The 17,114-nt window shown below is 43.3% G+C and overlaps 1 protein-coding gene across 1 annotated transcript in view; it reads left to right on the top strand.

Annotated features, from left to right (window-relative positions):
- LOC122799542 (glutathione S-transferase theta-3-like) overlaps positions 1-17,114 on the top strand; it is a 128,329-nt gene that overhangs the window by 93,918 nt on the left and 17,297 nt on the right. Inside the window, exon 4 of the mRNA XM_044068672.1 lies at positions 10,037-10,213. Coding sequence (XP_043924607.1) covers positions 10,037-10,213 — 177 coding nt within the window. The remainder of the gene's footprint in view (positions 1-10,036; positions 10,214-17,114) is intronic.

The raw sequence follows: 17,114 nt of genomic DNA, 5'->3' as shown, positions 1-17,114 counted from the left end.
CATTGTACTCGATTATGGGCCTGATGAGGGATGAGTAAAGAGGCACGATGACCTCCCCCTAATCTAGATGTGAAACCCTTCATGATTAGGTGGGCTATATAAAATGTTTTTCTAACCACTTTGGCCACGTGGTTGTCAAATGTGAGATTGCTATCAACTTGGGTCCCCAGGTCCCTAATTACTTCTTCTGTACTTAATGGATTACCACCAATGTGGTAATTTGTGGTCACTTTGTTTTTGCCAAAGGGGATGACTATACACTTTTTGGCATTTAGCTTGAGGCCATGGCTCTGGCACCAGTTGTCTGTTTCTATGAGGCCCTTTTGGAAGATGCTTGTGTCAGCTGGAGAGTCGATTATGGCGCCCAGTTTGCAGTTCTGCGAACTTGGTCAGCTACAGTCCTTCTGTGTTGGCCTGTACCTCCGAGAAATATATACCGAACAAGAGAGGTCCCAGGACTGAGCCTTGTGGGACACCACTTGTAACTGGTTTGGGGTCTGACATGGCTCCAACAATTCTAACCATGTGGGTTCTGTCCTTGAGCCAGTTTGCAACCCATCTAGTGACATAGGGGTTTATATTTAAGCTGGTGAGCTTATCTATAATGCCCGAGTAGGGTATTGTAGCGAAGGCTTTTGCGAGGTCCAGGTAGGCTGTGTGGACCACCTTCCCTTCGTCAATGGCCTTGCTGACTGTTTCAAAGAAGTTGACCAGGTTTAAGAGGCAGGATCTGCCCTTAACAAAGCCGAACTGGGTAGGATCCAGTGTCTGTAGGTCCCCAATATCTTTATTTATGAGGTCCATGATGATCCTTTCCATAGCTTTGCAGACCAAGCTAGTCAGGCTTATGGGGCGATAGTTTCCAGGGTCCGTTGAGGCACCACCTTTGTAGAGAGGGACCACTGTTGCTGTATGCCACTCTTTGGGTACATATCCTGTAGTAAGGCTGAGATTGAACAGTAGTTTTATGTTTGGGTTTAGCTCTTCTTGGCGTTCATGTAGGACGCAGCCTGGGACACCGTCTGGTCCCATTGATGCTGTGTTTTTTGCTTTGGAGAGGGCGGCTCTTACCTGAGCATCTGAGATGTCAGGGGGGCAGCACTCTGCTGGGATAGATATTTGCCCTTTGGTGGGAGGGGAGAAGTTTGCGCTGAACCTATCAGCTAGGATGTTGGCAATGTCTGTGGGTTCGTGTATTTTTGTCATTTTGGACTAATTCTGAGCATATCTGGGAATTCCCACCCAGGTTTCTAACATAACTAAAGAAAGCCTTGTGATTATCCTTAGTGTCCTGTGCAATTTTTCTCTCGAAGCTGGCCTTAGATGATTTTATGAGTGCCCTTAGTTTTTTGCTAATACTGATCAGAGATGCCTTCCCTTTTTGGGATTTTGCTCTCTCATGTAGTAGCTTCCTCCTTCTATTGTATAGTTTGTTTATGGCTGGGGTCCACCAGACAGGACGTCTGCCTTTGGAGGATTGGGTCTTGGTTTTATTTGGGATTGCATGATCCATGCATTCCTGAAGGTGTTCATAGAATGCATTTATAAAGAATTCTGTGGTCTGGACCGTATTTTCCACAGGCCCGGGGGCTTTGAAGGATTCCACCTCGGTTTTGAGGAGTGTGAAATTTGCTTTAGAGAAGTTTTTCACTGTGGTTTTCTGGGCAGGTGGTGGGGTCAGGATGTGAATATCCAGTGAGATCAGTTTATGGACTGATCTTACTAGTGAGGGATACACTTCTGGTCTGGAGCATAGAGTCCCCATGTTGGTGATGATTAGGTCCAGTATATTTTCCCCTCTTGTGGGAGTGGTAACAAGTTGTTCCATAGCATTTGAGTTTATGAATTCTAGGAACCTTTGGGCTAGGGCGTTGGAGCTAGAGTAATGCTCCCAGTCTATGTTTGGGTAGTTGAAGTCGCCCAATATAATGGTGTTTGGAGAGACCTTCATATTTTCCAGTGTTCTCAGGAAGGCCGACTGGGGTTCCTGGGTTTTGGAGGGTGGTCTGTAGCAGGCTATAAACTGGAAGGCAGTTTTACCCACTGTTAGTTGCACATGGATAGTCTCTGATGCTTTGTGCTTTGCCACCAACCTGGAGGCGTGGGTATCTTTGATGAATATCGATACTCCCGGTGATTCTCTCTTTGCAAACTCTGTAAGTAGACAATGGAACTCTCTTCCAGCTGATATTACCTTACTTTCTACCTTAGGTCAATTTAAAACTAGACTCAAACAACATTTGGCACTTAACTGGCTATGTCAATGTATCAAGCCTGGCTAACTCCTCTCTAGAATGTGTAAAAATCTGTCAACCAGCTTACTGTGTAATTTAATTTAATCCTGACTTATGTTTGGGATTAACTCTAACCTGTGGAACTTGTTTAACTTGCTTACTTATGTAATCACTGTAAATAGTCTGTTTGTAATATGTAATGCTAGTATTATGTAATGCTGTATCTGCTTACCCTTGGAGCTTTTCTCCCTGGGCCTCCACTGAAAATGGACATGCATCCAGTTGGACTATCCCGGTCACCAAATGTAAAATAAAAATAAATAAATAAAAAATAGTGAAATGCTGTGCTTGAACATGTGTAACGTGTTCCATAGTGAGATGCTGTGCTTGAACATGTGTAATGTTTTCCATACTGAGATACTGTGCTTGAACATGTGTAATGTGTTCCATGCTGAGATACTGTGCTTGAACATGTGTAACATGTTCCATGCTGAAATACTGTGCTTGAACATGTGTAACGTGTTCCATGCTGAGATACTGTGCTTGAACATGTCTAACATGTTCCATGCTGAGATACTGTGCTTGAACATGTGTAATGTGTTCCATGCTGAGATACTGTGCTTGAACATTTGTAACGTGTTCTATGCTGAGATACTGTGCTTGAACATGTGTAACATGTTCCATGCTGAGATACTGTGCTTGAACATGTGTAACATGTTCCATAGTGAGGTGCTATGCTTGAACATGTGTAACGTGTTCCAAGTTAGCGGGAGAAGAAAATTGTTTTGTATGCATTGATTACCCGATTACTGAAATGACCTTGCTGGACAAATACAAGGATAAGAATGAATAGAACTATGTATTTATAAACTGTGCAGACACCCAGCCAATGAAGGGATAGGTTCATAGGTTCATAGATTCATACTAGGCTATCTGCCCTAGGGCATTTATAAGCCTAGCCGGAATGTGTTTGGCTTTCACCACCCATTTTAAATTTATTTTGCTATGCCCTTTTTCGAGGTTAGTATACTGCGCCTCTGTCTAACAGTGACACAGAAGTGATACCTGGGGTAAACCTACGATCTCCCATCCACTCATCAAGATTCCTCTTGAAGAGAGTCAATGAGGGACTCTGCCTAACCTGGACTGGGATTTTATTCCAGAGTGAAAGGAGCCTCTGGGTTATGAATCTGTCCCTCCAGCATGTCCTATTTATTTCAGTGCTGAGGTTCAAGTCTCTCAAGCGCATAGCTCGATGAGATTTGGATTTTCTGAGGTGCAGCATGTCCATTAATTCCGGGTTGGACATGGCTTTATACGTCAGGCACAGATTGCCTCTGAACAGGCGGTTGCCACTGAGTAGATCTGGAGTTTCTTTAACCGGGCAGCATATGGCATCTGTTTGAGCCCTTTGATCCTCTTGGTGAGGTACTTTTGGGGTCTTTCCAGTTGCTGCAGGTGTCTGGTAAGGTACATCCCAAAAGGGGCATTGTACTCAATTATGGGCCTGATGAGGGATGAGTAAAGAGGCACAATGACCTCTCCTGATCTAGATGTGAATCCCTTCATGATTAGGTGGGCTATATAAAATGTTTTTCTAACCACTTTGGCCACGTGGTTGTCAAATGAGAGATTGCTATCAATGTGGGTCCCCAGGTCCCTAATTACTTCTTCTGTACTTAATGGATTACCACCTATGTGGTAATTTGTGGGCACTTTGTTTTTGCCAAAGGGGATGACTATACACTTTTTGGCATTTAGCTTCAGGCCATGGCTATGGCACCAGTTGTCTGTTTCTATGAGGCCCTTTTGGAGGATGCTTGTGTCGGCTGGAGAGTCGATTATGGCGCCCAGTTTGCAGTCATCTGCAAACTTGGTCAGCCACAGTCCTTCCGTGTTGGCCTGTACCTCTGAGAAATATATACCGAGCAAGAGAGGTCCCAGGACTGAGCCTTGTGGGACACCACTTGTAACTGGTTTGGAGTCTGACATGGCTCCAGCAATTCTAACCATGTGGGTTCTGTCCTTGAGCCAGTTTGCAATCCATCTAGTGACATAGGGGTTTATATTTAAGCTGGTGAGCTTATCTATAATGCCCGAGTGGGGTATTGTAGCGAAGGCTTTTGTGAGGTCCAGGTAGGCTCTGTGGACGACCTTCCCATCGTCAATGGCCTTGCTGACTGTTTCAAAGAAATCAACCAGGTTTAAGAGGCAGGATCTGCTCTTAACAAAGCCAAACTGGGTAGGATCCAGTGTCTGTAGGTCCCCAATATCTTTATTTATGAGGTCTATGATGATCCTTTCCATAGCCTTGCAGACCAAGCTAGTCAAGCTTATGGGGCGATAGTTTCCAGGATCCGTTGAGGCACCACCTTTATGGAGAGGGACCACTGTTGCTGTACGCCACTCTTTGGGCACATATCCTGTGGTAAGGCTGAGATTGAACAGTAGTTTTATGTTTGGGTTTAGCTCTTCTTGGAGTTCATGTAGGACGCAGCCCGGGACACCATCTGGTCCCATTGATGCTGTGTTTTTTGCTTTGGAGAGGGCGGCTCTTACCTGAGCATCTGAGATGTCAGGGGGGCAGCTCTCTGCTGGGATAGATATTTGCCCTTTTGGTGGGGGGGGGAGTTTGCACTGAACCTGTCAGCAAGGATGTCAGCAATGTCTCTTTGTTCAGTGTATTTTTTTCATTTTGGACTAATTCTGAGCATATCTGGGAATTACCACCCAGGTTCCTAACATAACTAAAGAGAGCCGTGTGATTATCCTAAGTGTCCTGTGCAGTTTTTCTCTCGAAGCTGGCCTTAGACAATTTTATGAGTGCCCGTAGTTTTTTGCTAATACTGATCAGTGATGCCTTCCCTTTTTGGGATTTTGCTCTATCATTTAGTAGCTTCCTCCTTCTGTTGTATAGTTTGTTTATGGCTGGGGTCCACCAGACAGGACGTCTGCCTTTGGAGGATTGGGTCTTGGTTTTATTTGGGATCGCATGATCCATACATTCCTGAAGGTGTTCATAGAATGTGTTTATAAATGAATCTGTGGTCTGGGCCATATTTTCCACAGGCCCGGGGGCTTTGAAGGATTCCTCCTCGGTTTTGAGGAGTGCGAAATTTGCTTTAGAGAAGTTTTTCACTGTGGTTTTCTGGGCAGGGGGAGGGGTCGGGATGTGAATATCCAGTGAGATTAGTTTATGGTCTGATCTTACCAGTGAGGGATACACTACTGGTCTGGAGCATAGAGTCCCCATGTTGGTGATGATCAGGTCCAGTATGTTTTCCCCTCTTGTGGGAGTGGTAACAAGTTGTTCCATCGCATTTGAGTTTATAAATTCTAGGAACCTTTGGGCTAGGGTGTTGGAGCTAGAGTAATGCTCCCAGTCTATGTTTGGGTAGTTGAAGTCGCCCAATATAATGGTGTTTGGAGAGACCTTCATATTTTCCAGTGTTCTCAGGAAGGCCGAGTGGGGTTCCTGGGTTTGGGAGGGTGGTCTGTAGCAGGCTATAAACTGGAAGGCAGTTTTACCCACTGTTAGTTGCACATGGATAGTCTCTGATGCTTCGTGCTTTGCCACCAACCTGGAGGTGTGGGTATCTTTGATGAATATCGATACTCCCCCTCCTTTTGTGGTTCGGTCCAAGTTTTGGGGCCGAAAAGCATGGTATGTGGTATAACCTGGTAGTGCTGGGGTGCTTCCGGGAGCCCTGAACCAGGTTTCTGTTACTGCAAAGATATCGATGTTCTCCATGCTAAGGAAAGTTTCGAGTGCGTGCATCTTGAGGTTTAGACTTCTGGCGTTGAGTAGCATTGCTCTTAGTTTCTTATCCCTTGTGATACCTATGGAGGTGGGTTTGTCTTTTGAGCCTTGCCTAAAAAAGGCACTATGGGGGTGGCAAGAGCCTTTGCCAATATCCGAAAGCCCAGGGGTGACAGGTGCAAGCCGTCCCTAGCGAAGCATCGTGGCTTGTCGAGCATATCATCCCAAGCTGACAGGCATTGGATCCACTTTGAATGACACCAGTACTTAAGCCAATTGTTGAAATTGATCACCTTGTCTTCATATTGTGGCATTATTCTTGATGAAGGTAAGATGCTACTCAAGGTCAGGGTCATACCGGCCTGGGCTACATGCTCAGAGAGCTCCTTTATGTCTCTTTTCATGTAGTACAGGGAGGTACATCTCAGGTCATTCACACCAGCATGGACAATGACTGAGTCATATTTGTACTTGCCTTGGAGTGACCTGAGTGCTTGTGTTATGTGGCGGATCCTAGCACCCGACAGGCTACTCACCGTGACCCTCTCCTTGTTCAGCCTGGTGAGCGGGATGTCAGTGTGCCTGACTATAGAGTCACCTATTACAAGTGTATCAGGTGTGTTGTTTAGTCTTAAGGGCTGTGACTGTTCGGCACACTGGCTTTGTGAGGTATGTGTTGCACGTGTTTTGTTTTGGGGTAACGGTTGCTTGGGTGTCTGCTTTGGAGGTCTCTGCTGCTTAGGCAGATCTTTATTTAGAGCCTCCGAGTATGTTTTTGTGTGATTATGTGTTTGGTTTGCTGTCGTGGTAGGTCTATGTGAGACTGGAATTGTAGTGAGTGTGGTTTCCTTCTCCTCCTGACTGGTTATGCCAGTACTGAGTTGAGAGAGCTTTGCCTCCAGTTTGGCTATATGGTTGCATCTCTCACATGTGTTGGAATTTGTTGGGAGGAGGAGAGGTTTGTCTGTGTACATGAGGCAGTTGTAACATTGCCTCAAGAATCCTAGATTCACCAGCTGGACCAGAGAGGAGATTGACAACTGACCTTTGGACATGCTAGAATAATATTGGGAATTCCTTAATAATTGAAAACAAGGGCCAGTGGTGAGTGAGGGTGTAGCGCTTTTAATTTTTAGTGCTGACTTATATAATTGCTTTAGTGAGCAAGTGCCTGGTAACTTAAGTGCAATGTGTTACAGGTAACTTAAATGCAAAAACGACAAACAGAAACTTTCTTTCAAGTGAAACAAGGAAATAAGTACAGTAAGCAATGCAGATATCACTAGTGATCCACAGAAGCGCTGAGAAGCCGCGTATTAGGTTGAATTAGCGTTCCAGGGAAATAACAAGCAAACAAACAACAAGCATATAAACCAAGCTAGATTCAGCAGGCCTGGATCTAGTCTATGCTACAGCAAACAAGGTGTACCAATTTCAGTAAGATACAGTTCAAATATTCAGGCACTATAAACCTTTAACCAGAAATTCCCAGCTCAGAAGGGCAGAGTCCAGCCTCTTCTCCCACAAGAGTGCAGACCACGAACCTTCTTAATGTAAAATAACTGGTCTGAAGCCCAAGTGCTTAAACCAGAACTAATACACTTTAAGAATAACAGACACTGGGCTCTCAATCAGCAGTTCCCAACTTAGAAGGATGAAAGCTACCTGTCCTGCCACCACAGTGCATGCCACAAACCTTCCTAATGTAAAACAAAATAGGCTGTATGTGGTTTGTGTATCATTCAGGAACAAATCCGTGTTTGACTTTTTCATTTTATTGTATTGCAATATAATTTTAACGCAAGACTGTTGTTTGCCAAATTAAAGACAGGAAAGTGTATGTCAGTAATGGTGTTTGCCCCTGTTTGTTGCTTTAGGTGCAAAACGTATCTCTTCTGCCATTGAAAGTTGCTGCATGGAATAATTAAAAATGCAATATTGGTGTATTTAGATCCTGTATCAACTGATGCAGACCCGTAAAAATTCATGTTTTCCTCTGACAGAGATATGTAATATGCACAGATTACTACAGCTGCCATGCTATTAGCTGTCTCATAAAGAAAAATAATTTCTTATTTGCTTGCATAACAGCAACATACTGTGATCTTTGGTTGCACATAAGAATAGATGCATTTTTCCTGGAGTGCAGCATGCCCACTTGGCAGAACACAGTGTGAATAAAATAACTGTTAGACACTCGCAGCTTATCTTGCTTTCTACAAACAGTGTCCGCTTCCATATCTGTATGCCCATATGCATCCCAAAAAAGTAGTCTGTTTTCCCTTTTTGCTAGATGAAATCATTTATCCTATCTTGTGAAAATGCAGCTTCTGTCCATTCTGTCTGAATTTCACTGAATATAAATGTTCTATGATGGAGCTTTTTCCCCCTAGGGCCTTTACTGAAAATGGGCTCTGCCCAGTTGGATTTTCCCAGTCAAGAACGACAAATAAATGTAAATTATACAATCAATGATGTCATGTTTATTCTGTGCCACAGCTTCCTGCACAAGGGAATGAAGTGTGAGAAGCTGTGCAGTGAGTACATACTGCAGAATGTAAGGAGGCCATTTCCTATGGGAAGGATGCAGACGAGACTGCAGGTTTGCATAGCCATAGTACCCATTTGACCTTTTGATATCACAGCTGGTTGACAGTAATGCAAATTAAATGCAGTAAATAAACTCCCAACAGAACTTTTAGATGAAATGCTTGGTACTTTTGGGCTACGCGTACCTTTAGATGTAAAACACGCATTATGGAAGCTCTGAGTGCTTGGTACTTCTGGGCTACGAGTACCTTTAGATGTAAAACCACATGCATTATGGAAGCTCTGAGTGTACATGTGGTTTTAAAAGATCCATTTTTTCATTTAGCTAGGATTTGACACGTCCATTGTCAGACTTGCAATTAATCTGTACTGGGTAAATAGTCTCAGTGGGCTGTAGATTGCGACTCATTCCACTGTCAGCCCTGTTGTGCTCTGACCTGTGCTCCGTGTGCTCTGCAGAATAACATGTCTCATACATAGATGTTGTGTAGAACATTAACTGGCGTCTCGCAGGCGCTTCAGCTCTTGTCATGATCTGTATGTAGGACAAGTGAACAAATTGTTAAACTTTTTAAGTTTGTATAGAAGTTTATATAGACTTACACTATGCCCAAAAATGAGCTTTGTGGAATAAAGTTTCATCTGCAAAATTTTAACAGTATTCCAGAAAATGCAACATTTTAAGCATTTTATTCTGTGTTGTGAGCATGTTATATTAAAGACACTGTATCACAGTGAGTGGTACAGAAAATGTTTCCTTTAAATCTGAATGCATATTGGGATTATGAAAAAAAAACTTTTTTGGCTGTAAAACATCTAGAACAACATTACTGAAGTGTTACCAGAGTTCTGAGCATGTCTTTGTAAACACATAGCGTAAATCATTTTAACAATTTGTTTCATAATGAAGACATTTTTAACTCCTTTTATGAAAATGAATACAGAAAAAGCAGGTTCCAGAAAGGTTAGCTTGCACAATAATTTCTTTGAATAATAAATATTGGTAACATATGTAGTGTGATTGATAAATTAGGACACAGAGTAGGATCTCACCGAATGTCTTTCCCTTTCTACACTGAATACTTCCTCACTACAACATTTACAGACTCTTCCATTTTTTCTTTAAACAAAACCACTGTAACTTCAAAATGTCTTTCTTTAGTAGTGTGTTGTAGCATTAATTAAATGTTGGCATTTTCTGCAGCCTATTTTTTTACAGAATGCAGTGAAGCATTATCTAACTTATGAGAGTGGAAGGTGAAACATGCAATACATTGTCAATCTGAATAGGTATGATACCTGCTTCAAAGTTAAAGTCGGAACTGTTCCTTCCTTGTAGACTGGGTATAATTTGATTAATTAATTTGCTTGTTTGATTAATTGTCAATGTACTGTCTTCAGCACATGTACAATGTGATTTTGTACTGCAGTATCTTTAAATAGTTATTTTTCTTTTTTGCACACTCTCTTCTGCTTCTCTTCTTCCTTTTAGGTTATGATTCCTAAGAATTTTAATATATCCTGCCCTGCAGAAAAGATAGACACAGCTGTGGAGACCCTTAATGATACTCTGAAGGAGTTTGAGAGTAAATTTCTACAGGATAAGGCCTTCATCGCTGGAGAAGAGATTTCCATAGCTGATCTGGTGGCTTATTCTGAACTTATGCAGGTGAATAGAGCAGCAGTGTGAAGAAAAGTGTTTGCGGATTTATTACCCTTTGGTGTGTCGGAGTAATGTGGAAGGGACTTACTTGACAAATAAGAGCAGAGACATGATGGATGGCTCATACATTCTGTTGTATAATCATTAGTCAACCAGAGTTAGATAGCCTAAAGACCTTTTATTGTCTCCTGTCTGCTAACTCTGCATTTTAACATTGTCCATCTTAGACTAACACAGTATGAAGTAAAGCACTGCTTACAAGAGGTGTACGTATAGCTGTTTAATTTGGTTAATAAGAGAATACCAAGCATTCGATCTACAGATCATTATAAGCCTCATCAATAAACCAAATTTGAAAGTTCCTTTCCAGCCTCAAAGGGGGGAATACATAAGAGACTGTGTGGAGAAGTAGCTTGTTTGTGTATTTGTTTATTTGTTTTAGCATAATTTTATGAAGTATCCAAAGGAGTGCTAGCAGTAGCATCCCTATTATAATCATATAGCTTTTCTTAACATTCGCTCATGAAGTTATTATAGACACTTTCGTTACATGGTCTTGAATTAAAGGCAGACCATCACTCACACCTTCTACCCCTTTTTTCCATCCTTTGCCATCTTTGTAATGCCAGCTACTCACAAATATTCTGTTGTTGAAATTTTATGTAGTGCTTTAGACAAGGCAAAGAAAAACTGTATGTCTGCAAAGAAGCTTGCTTCTCAAGACTTCCACAGTATGCCTGAGGTTTGCCTTGCTAAATGCCACAATTCTGAGATCTATGTTTTTTGGCAAGCCTTCCTTAATTGCAGCCAAACTTCTGTCTTCTTCTTTGTAGTTGTGATATATTTTCTGCAAAAAAAAATCTCTTTAAAGTGGAGTAGTCCTGTGGCTGTCCACCTCTGGTAAAGTGTGTTCTTCAGTCAAAATAATAAGAAAAAATAGTATTCTTTAGCTATTTACATTTCAAATTTGTAGTTTAAAAAATGCAAGAAAGTGCACTTCTTCAATAGCCCATAACACTTGCGTATACACACACACACACACACACACACACACACACACACACACACACACACACACACACACACACACACACACACACACACACACACACTCTCTGCTTTAACAGAGTCTTAAACTTCTGCCATGCAGATTAAATTTCATGGGACAGTAGTATGAGTGGTGTGATCAAACTCTTTCAGGTAGTTTGCCAAACAGTGGTCACTTTCTATGACATTTTAAGTGAGGGCTCTTCAAATTCCACCCAGTACTTAGCCCATCTAAAAGTTCAAAGATTGTCGTCAATTTCTGGGGGTACCACTTGACATAAACATTCTGCCTCATAGTGGACAAAGATCAATCATTCCTGAAGACTTTACATAATCAGCAGCCAAGGTGAGGTATCTGATACATTATGGGGATAGAAGAGGAAGGCGTAGCTAGAAGGGAGAAAAAAATTACCCTTCTTTCACTGAACAGTGAATTATGGGCTCTGAACTGATTCAATAAACAGGTCTTTATGTCTTCCGGTGTGGCTATGACAGCCCTGAATGACATGATGTGTTAAATGTACTCACTGTTAGACAATACTGAACACTGTCAATGGTGTTCTTGATTTGAAAAAGAGCTGCCTTCTTACTATTGCTAATAGATGGAGTCACATTTAGTCTGTTATACTTATGCTGTTGAGGGCTTTACATACACAACAGTAAAATCCAATGTGGTGGCAGCCTGTGTGTACACAGCAACAAGATTCAGTGTAGGGATGGGCTGCATATATAGAGCAGAAATGTCTAGTGTGGGAGTGGGCTTCATGCATAGCACCTGAGGATCTAGTGGGGGGGGGGGTGTCAAGTACAGAACAGCAAGATCCACTCTTGAGATGAGCTCTTTTAAACACTACAGCAGAATCCATTGTGGTGGTGGGCCCTGTTTACAGAGCAGAAGGGCCCAAAGTTACAGAGGGCTCTGAGTATAGAATAGCAGGGGCCAGCATCATGGTCTGCTTTTAATACAAAGCAGCAGGGCCATTGTGGGTGCTGGTTGTGTGCACAGGACAGCAGGGTGCATTGTGGGGGGGTGCTGGCTGTGTGCACAGGACAACAGGGTCCATATTGGGTTGGGGTGCTGGCTGTGTGCACAGGGCAGCAGGATTTACTGATGGGGCTGGCTGTGTGCACAGGGCAGCAAGATCTACTGAGGGGGCTGGCTGTGTGCACAGGGCAGCAGGATCTACTGAGGGGGCTGACTGTGTGGGCTATGAGTACAGAACAGCGGGGTCCAGCATTATAGTACCTTTGAATACAGTAAGCGTCTTATCCTAACTGTACATGGCATTCCAGTACATTCCAAGTGAGGTATTGTCAGTACTCTGTATAGTGGAGTCTGATTTCTGCATTTCTAAATATTCAGCCTAGAAGTTATAGCCTTTGCTACAGCCCTTTCACACGACACAGTGTGAGTCAGCCTGAGAGAGGTGGATGTTTATACCATTCAATCATTTTTGTTCTCCTTGTATTTGTCCTACAAATTGTAACACAGAGGTCTTGCATTTCTTGGCAGTGGTTTCATGGTAACACTCTGAAACTTTAAACTGAAGAAGGCTGAACAAAACAGGCATACTTTGTCATTAACTTGGAGACAAACGTTAGAACATAGTTTGCTAGGCAGAGATAGACCTAAATGTTGGCCTACTATACTTATTAACAACGAGTTCAGTCCCATAAATGGGATGTACACTGTGGTAATGCATGCAATTTGAACAGGGCATGTGATGAATATGTGTGTTTAATATAGTTTAAGCACGATCCACTGTGTAACTGCATACCATGACCTGTGTACACCACTGCTACAGTACAGCAGCTATCGCTTGTGTCTCTAAGTACACCTAAAGTCACATCAGTCATAGAGCTACAGGGGGATAGAACAGACCTGCAGTGTACACTAATATTTATGTGTAAAAGGGCATTAATGCCCAAAGAAAAAAAATCAAAGTATCATAATGGGTAATGGAAGACCTCCATGGTTGGTCTTTGTCAGCAGTGTGTTGTTAAGGTACATGTGTACTGTGTCACTGTGCTTCAGGTTCATATGTACTGTACTGTACTGTACTGTACTGTACAGCTATACCTGTCATTGACTCTTGCTGAAGCCCTATAACGTATAGATGCTACTTGATATAGACGTGCCCCTGAACTCTATTCTAGTCTGTGGTTAACATTGTTTCTCCTCTTTGGCAGTGCAGTGTGTTAAGTGTGGAGTGGGCTTTCATAATTCTTAATGGGTCTTCTGCTTGCACATAAGCCTGATGTTTTTAAAACAAAAGGCGAACATGAGGTAATAGTTGTTTTAAAGAATGTTCTGTACATAATGGCTGTATGACTTGTTACCCCCACAGGCCTGGATTACTACATTGGACAGTCTTGACCACCAGGAACCCCTGTCTAGTGTCTGTTGTACAATGCCCAAAAGGCACTGTGGGCTAATGTGTGGTAAGTGGGATAGTTGGAAGCATTTGTAAGGTCATTTCACCACTCGGTTGCATTTTAGTCTGTGACACTGTTATGGTATGTGCAGCTGATTGGTGTTGAGGATAAAGATGGCTACAAACCCCCTCCTTATTTATAGGTTCATAGGTTCATACTAGGCTATCTGCCCTAGGGCATTTATAAACCTAGCCAGAGTGTGTTTGGCTTTCGCCACCCATTTTAAATGAATTTTGTTATGCCCTTTTACGAGGTTAGTATACTGTGCCTCTGTCTAACAGTGACACAGAAGTGATACCCGGGGTAAACCTACTGTCTCCCATCCACTCATCAAGATTCCTCTTGAAGAGAGTCAATGAGGGACTCTGCCTAACCTGGACTGGGATTTTATTCCAGAGTGAAGGGAGCCTCTGGGTTATGAATCTGTACCTCCAGCATGTCCTATTTATTTCAGTGCTGAGGTTCAAGTCTCTTGAACGCGTAGCTCAATGGGATTTGGATTTTCTGAGGTGCAGCATGTCCATTAATTTCGGGTTGGACATGGCTTTATACGTCAGGCACAGATCGCCTCTGAGCAGGCGGTATGCCACTGAGTAGAGCTGGAGTTTTTTAAACGGGCAGCATATGGCATCTGTTTGAGCCCTTTGATCCTCTTGGTGAGGTACTTTTGGGGTCTTTCCAGTTGCTGCAGGTGTCTGGTAAGGTACATCCCAAAAGGGGCATTGTACTCAATTATGGGCCTGATGAGGGATGAGTAAAGAGGCACGATGACATCCCCTGATCTAGATGTGAATCCCTTCATAATAAGGTGGGCTATATAAAATGTTTTTCTAACCACTTTGGCCACGTGGTTGTCAAATGAGAGATTGCTATCAACTTGGGTCCCCAGGTCCCTAATTACTTCTTCTGTACTTAATGGATTACCACCTATGTGGTAATTTGTGGGCACTTTGTTTTTGCCAAAGGGGATGACTATACACTTTTTGGTGTTTAGCTTGAGGCCATGGCTCTGGCACCAGTTGTCTGTTTCTATGAGGCCCTTTTGTAGGATGCTTGTGTCAGCTGGAGAGTCAATTATGGCACCCACTTTGCAGTCACCTGCGAACTTGGTCAGCCACAGTCCTTCCGTGTTAGCCTGTACCTCCAAGAAATATATAACGAACAAGAGAGGTCCCAGGGCTGAGCCTTGTGGGATGCCACTTGTAACTGGTTTGGAGTCTGACATGGCTCCAGCAATTCTAACCATGTGGGTTCTGTCCTTGAGCCAGTTTGCAACCCATCTAGTGACATAGGGGTTTATATTTAAGCTGGTGAGCTTATCTATAATGCCTGAGTGGGGTATTGTATCGAAGGGTTTTGCAAGGTCCAGGTAGGCTGTGTGGACCACCTTCCCCTCGTCAATGGCCTTGGTGACTGTTTCAAAGAAATTGACCAGGTTTAAGAGGCAGGATCTGCCCTTAACAAAGCCGAACTGGGTAGGATCCAGTGTCTGTAGGTCCCCAATATCTTTATTTATGAGGTCCATGATGATCCTTTTCCATAGCTTTGCAGACCAAGCTAGTCAAGCTTATGGGGCGATAGTTTCCAGGATCCATTGAGGCACCACCTTTGTGCAGAGGACCACTGTTGCTGTACGCCACTCTTTGGGTACACATCCTGTAGTAAGGCTGAGATTGAACAGTAGTTTTATGTTTGGGTTTAGTTCTTCTTGGAGTTAATGTAGGACGCAGCCCAGGACACCGTCTGATCCTATTGATGCTGTGTTTTTTGCTTTGGAGAGGGCGGCTCTTACCTGAGCATCTGAGATGTCAGGGGGGCAGCACTCTGCTGGGATAGATATTTGCCCTTTTGGTGGGAAAGGGGGGGAGACGTTTGCACTGAACCTGTCAGCTAGGATGTTGGCAACGTCTGTGGGTTTGGTGTATTTTTTGTCATTTTGGACTAATTCTGAGCATATCTGGGAATTCCCACCCAGGTTCCTAACATAACTAAAGAAAGCCTTGTGATTATCCTTAGTGTCCTGTGCAATTTTTCTCTCGAAGCTGGCCTTAGACGATTTTATGAGCGCCCATAGTTTTTTGCTAATACTGATCAGAGGTGCCTTCCCTTTTTGGGATTTTGCCCTATCATGTAATAGCTTCCTCCTTCTATTGTATAGTTTGTTTATGGCTAGGGTCCACCAGACAGGACGCCTAACTTTGGAGGATTGGGTCTTGGTTTTATTTGGGATTGCATGATCCATGCATTCCTGAAGGTGTTCATAGAATGCGTTTATAAAGGATTCTGTGGTCTGGACCATATTTTCCACAGGCCCAGGGGCTTTGAAGGATTCCACCTTGGTTTTGAGGAGTGTAAAATTTGCTTTAGAGAAGTTTTTCACTGTGGTTTTCTGGGCATGGGCTGGGGTCGGGATGTGAATATCTAGTGAGATTAGTTTATGGTCTGATCTTACCAGTGAGGGATACACTTATGGTCTGGAGCACAGAGTCCCCATGTTGATGATGATCAGGTCCAGTATGTTTTCCCCTCTTGTGGGAGAGGCAACAAGTTGTTCCATAGCATTTGAGTTTTTAAATTCTAGGAACCTTTGGGCTAGGGTGTTGGAGCTAGAGTAATGCTCCCAGTCTATGTTAGGGTAGTGGAAGTCACCCAATATAATGGTGTTTGGAGAGACCTTCATATTTTCTAGTGTTCTCAGGAAGGCTTAGTGGGGTTCCTGGGTTTGGGAGGGTGGTCTGTAGCAGGCTATAAACTGGAAGGCACTGTTAGTTGCACATGGATAGTCTCTGATGCTTCGTGCTGTGCCACCAACCTGGAGGTGTGGGTATCTTTGATGAATATTGATACTCCCCCCTCCTTTTGTGGTTCCGTCCAAGTTTTGGGGCCGAAAAACATGGTATGAGGTATAACCTGGTAGTGCTGGGGTGCTCTCGGGAGCCTTGAACCAGGTTTCTGTTACTGCACAGATATTGATGTTCTCCATGCTAAGAAGAGTTTAGAGTGCGTGCATCTTGAGGTTTAGACTTCTGGTGTTGAGTAGCATTACTCTTAGTTTCTTATCCCTTGTGATACCTCTGGAGGTGGGTTTGTCTTTTGAGCCTTGCCTAAAAAAGGCACTATGGGGGTGACAAGAGCCTTTGCCAATATCCGAAAGCCCAGGGGTGACAGGTGCAAGCCGTCCCTAGCGAAGCATCGTGGCTTGTCGAGCATGTCATCCCAGGTGGACAGGCATTGGATCCCCTTTGAATGACACCAATACTTAAGCCAATTTTTGAAATTGATCATCTTGTCTTCATATTGTGGCATCATTCTTGGTGACGGTAAGATGCTACTCAAGGTCAGGGTCATACCGGTCTGGGCTACATGCTCAGAGAGCTCCTCTATGTCTCTTTTCATGTAGTCCAGGGAGGTATGTCTCAGGTCA

The sequence above is a fragment of the Protopterus annectens genome, chromosome 4.part0, assembly GCF_019279795.1.
Source record: "Protopterus annectens isolate FY-2018-M chromosome 4.part0, PAN1.0, whole genome shotgun sequence".
Classification (NCBI taxonomy): Eukaryota; Metazoa; Chordata; order Ceratodontiformes; family Protopteridae; genus Protopterus; species Protopterus annectens.
The sequence above is the reverse complement of the archived record's forward strand: the minus strand, read 5'-3'. Positions and strand labels throughout refer to the sequence as shown.